Genomic DNA, 3539 nt, shown 5'->3' with positions numbered 1-3539 from the left:
GACAGAGAGAGACAAAGAGGAGAGACAGAGACAGACAGAGAGGAGAGACAGAGACAGAGACAGAGAGACAGAGAAAGACACAGAGAGACAGAGATAGACAGAGAGACAGAGACAGAGACAGACACAGAGACAGAGACAGAAGAGAGACAGAGAGAGACAGAGACAGAGACAGAGACAGACAGAGACAGACATGGGAAGAGCAAGTCGAGATATACAAGGACATAAGTCATAAAGAGGTGACTGACCAGGGTGGATGAGGGGTGCCTGGTTCAGTTCTGCCCAGTCCTGAGGGGAGGCAAGGGAAGTTTAGACAGCCTCTGTTACAGGGTTCCTGCTGTAGAGAGAGAGAGAGAGAGAGAGAGAGAGAGAGAGAGAGAGAGACCCAGACATGGGAAGAGCAAGTCGAGATATACAAGGACATAAGTCATAAAGAGGTGACTGACCAGGGTGGATGAGGGGTGCCTGGTTCAGTTCTGCCCAGTCCTGAGGGGAGGCAAGGGAAGTTTAGACAGCCTCTGTTACAGGGTTCCTGCTGAGCATTGCTGGGGAATTTGGACAGGAACCAAGGGCAGTGAGAAGCTTTGGAGGTTTTGAAGCTAAGTAGAGAGAAAAGAATTCATGTATTTGGAAAATGACTGAGGTACAACAGGGGATGTTTGGAGAGGGTGAGGTTAGCTTGTCAGGGAAGTCACAGGAGGGGCAGGAGAGAGATGTAATTTAGGGTTCATGTTGGAAAATCGTAAGAAGTGGCCTGGCTGAGAGGCCACCAAAAGAAAAAGTCAAAATCAGAGGAAAAGAATGTCCAGAAAAGGGACTAAGGATAACAGGACCTTAGAAGCAAATGTCAAGAAAAATTTTAAGTTTTTGCAGAGAGGTGAGGAGTTGAAGAGTTACACGAAACAGGTTTTAAAGAGTGATAACTGACACAGTGAACTATATTGGGTTTCTTTTTTTGAGGCACGATCTTATTCTATAGTCCAGGTTGGCTTGGAACCCACTGTGTAGCCCAGGCTGGCCTTGAGCTTGGAGTAATCCCCCTGTGTCAACCTCCTGAGTGCTGGAATTTATAGATGTGAGCCACTGTGCCTGGCTAGACTAAGTTCAGTAGTGTTTTAGAAATTTAAAGAGACCTAAGGACAAAAGCAAATATGCTAACAAAAAGAATATAGATTAAGGAGAAATAGAAGAGAAATAAGGTAAAATATTAGTAGCATAGAGCAAAGACAGAAACCGCTGGAGGGAGATCAGCAAGTGTGGGGGCAGTTAGCCATGGTACAGGGCTAGAGCACGACTGACGGTTCTGGAAGGCCAGGGAGTGTGTTGACATGGGCAGCCTCATGAGCGGGGTTGTGGGGGGTGAGAATTGGGCTCAGCAGTTTGAGAGCTTCTCAGGCACTGCCACTGCTGTCCTTTCACCCTGGCACTGGCACTGTCAACACAGAGGGCTTTGCTGTCTTAAGTTCGAAAGCAGCCTGGGAGCTGGGCTCATTTCCTAGCCTTCTGCTTTTTCATTGTCCCCTCCCTCAACAACATCCATAGCTGGCCTCTGTGTGACTGGACTCTGCTCTTTATTGCCTCCCCTCTTCCTTTGCCCTCAGTTGCCCCAATTCTTTTAACTCCTGCTGGAAGATCCCAGAGATGCCGTCTGTTTCTGCCTCCCGGGCTCAGGTCTGTGTTAGGTGTCTGGAACTCAAGGAGAAAGGTAGTTGGCTGACTGTTGGGGTCTCCCTGCTCCCCACTGCAGGTCATCTTCCATGATGTTGCTGTGCTGATGGACAAGCTCTTCCCTGTCGTGGAGGCCATGCAGAAGCACTTCAGTGCTGGCTCAGGAACCTACTACAGCGACTCCATCTTCTTCCTCTCCGTTGCCATGCATCAGATCATGCCCAAAGGTAATCTGGACTTCCAGGAGTGATGGCCCCAGGGTTTCAGATTATGCACAAACTTCCCTGGCTCAGTATTGCTGGTGCCCTTCTGTTAGCTCATGAAATCCCCTAGTCCTGTCATCACGTGGCCCACGTGGGAAGGCCCAGTACAGGTATGGACGGTAGGTCAGACATGAGGAGGGTATGTCTCCTGCTCCCTTAGGTTCCAGGGGCAGCTTCTAGCCCCAGCCCTGCCACCAGCCATGTGCATGCTTTGGCTAAGGTGTTTTGTGTCTCTAGGTTTCAGTTTTTCCACCTGTGGAATGAGGGCTGAAGCAGTTTATGAGCAGTTTTAGCCTTTCTTCTGCAAATCTAGAGCTTGCAGGACTGCTCCCAGGTTGGACTAGCCCTGGAGAGCCAGGGAAGAGTCCTGCCCTCATCCCATCTCTCTTGCCTGTGCCGTACACCATGCCTAGCTGTCAACTTCTGTCTGCTGTGTATATCAGGTCTTGGAGTAGGATTATGTCTGGTCACAGAATTCAGTGTGTAACGAAGTATGTAACAGCTCAGCTTGAAAGACCATAACAAAGCATTTGACCAGTCCTGTAGTCTTGAACGGGTGACTGGCTACACCAAAGGACAGTAGATTAAAAGGAAGCATGCAGACTTTGCTGAGTTCCTGTCTCCCCAATCTACCCTGCCCGTGGGTGCTGGGCTCTAGGCCAGGTTTGTGCTTTGGGGTGCCCAGTGAGAAGTGACCAAAGACAGCTCTTGTGGATTTTTTTGAGACTAGGTCTCCCTGTAGTTCCAACTGGCCTGAAACTCGCTATGTAGACTGGTTGACCTCAATCTCACAGAGATCCACCTGCCTCTGCCTCCCCAGTGCTGGGATTAAATGTGTGCTGCTCCTGTGTTTTGTAGGGAAGGAAAGATGCCTGTGCTCCTAGCTGTGTGGGTATGAGGCTGTGAGTCCTGGAGGGCTGGGTGATCTGCTAAGAGCTACAGGGCTTCCCTTCTCTAGCTTTGCAAATGGAGAGAGGCATTAGGAGAGAGCCAGGAGAAGGCCCCTTTGGCTCTTTCCACCCTCCCTCTTCTACTCTGGCTTTATTCTTTCCTGGCCCTCTCCCACTCTGGCCTCTCCTACTCTGACCCTCTTCCATTTTTGGCCTTGCTCAGGGGGCCATACCTCCAGGGGAAGGCTTTGGTGAGAGCTTTGCTGGGCACCCAGTGTGGGGCATAGACCGTCTGGGTATCTCCAGGTGGATCAGGATCTTTTGGGGGTCTGCAGGAGGAAGTAGAATTGTTTTAGCCCAAATACCCAGCTTTTCTTGGGATCTTTACCGGAATGATAATGAACTTCCAGACATTTATTTTTGCATATATCTGAAATCTGTTTACTATGGAAGAGTTACTAGGAGTTACTAAAATGCTGCAGTCATAAAAGTCAGTGTGCAGTGTTGGTTTTCCTGTGGTGTCGGGTGTGTTCTGCTAGAAGCCTGTCTGCTGCAGAAAGCTTGGCTGTGTTACCACAATTGAATTCCTGCAATTTTCGTATGAACGCTTTGGTTTTAGACATCATTAACACTGTCTTGAGTTGATTCTTTATTGCTGCTTTTCTGTGTTTATTTTGTTCGTTTGGTTTTTTTTTTTTTTTTTTTTTGGCTTTTTTTAAAC

At 48.7% G+C, this 3539-nt stretch overlaps 1 protein-coding gene across 1 annotated transcript in view; it reads left to right on the top strand.

Annotated features, from left to right (window-relative positions):
- Window positions 1-1744: 1744 nt before the first annotated feature.
- Window positions 1745-3539, top strand: part of LOC108490910 (xyloside xylosyltransferase 1-like) — a gene marked incomplete at its 5' end in the record, with an annotated part of 51396 nt that continues 49601 nt past the window's right edge. The window contains one exon of the mRNA XM_017798397.1: window positions 1745-1892. Coding sequence (XP_017653886.1) covers window positions 1745-1892 — 148 coding nt within the window. The remainder of the gene's footprint in view (window positions 1893-3539) is intronic.

The sequence above is a fragment of the Nannospalax galili genome, unplaced genomic scaffold (assembly GCF_000622305.1).
Source record: "Nannospalax galili isolate Female #2095 unplaced genomic scaffold, S.galili_v1.0 scaffold317, whole genome shotgun sequence".
In the NCBI taxonomy this organism is placed as follows: domain Eukaryota; kingdom Metazoa; phylum Chordata; class Mammalia; order Rodentia; family Spalacidae; genus Nannospalax; species Nannospalax galili.
This window is presented reverse-complemented; position numbering and strand designations above follow the sequence as displayed.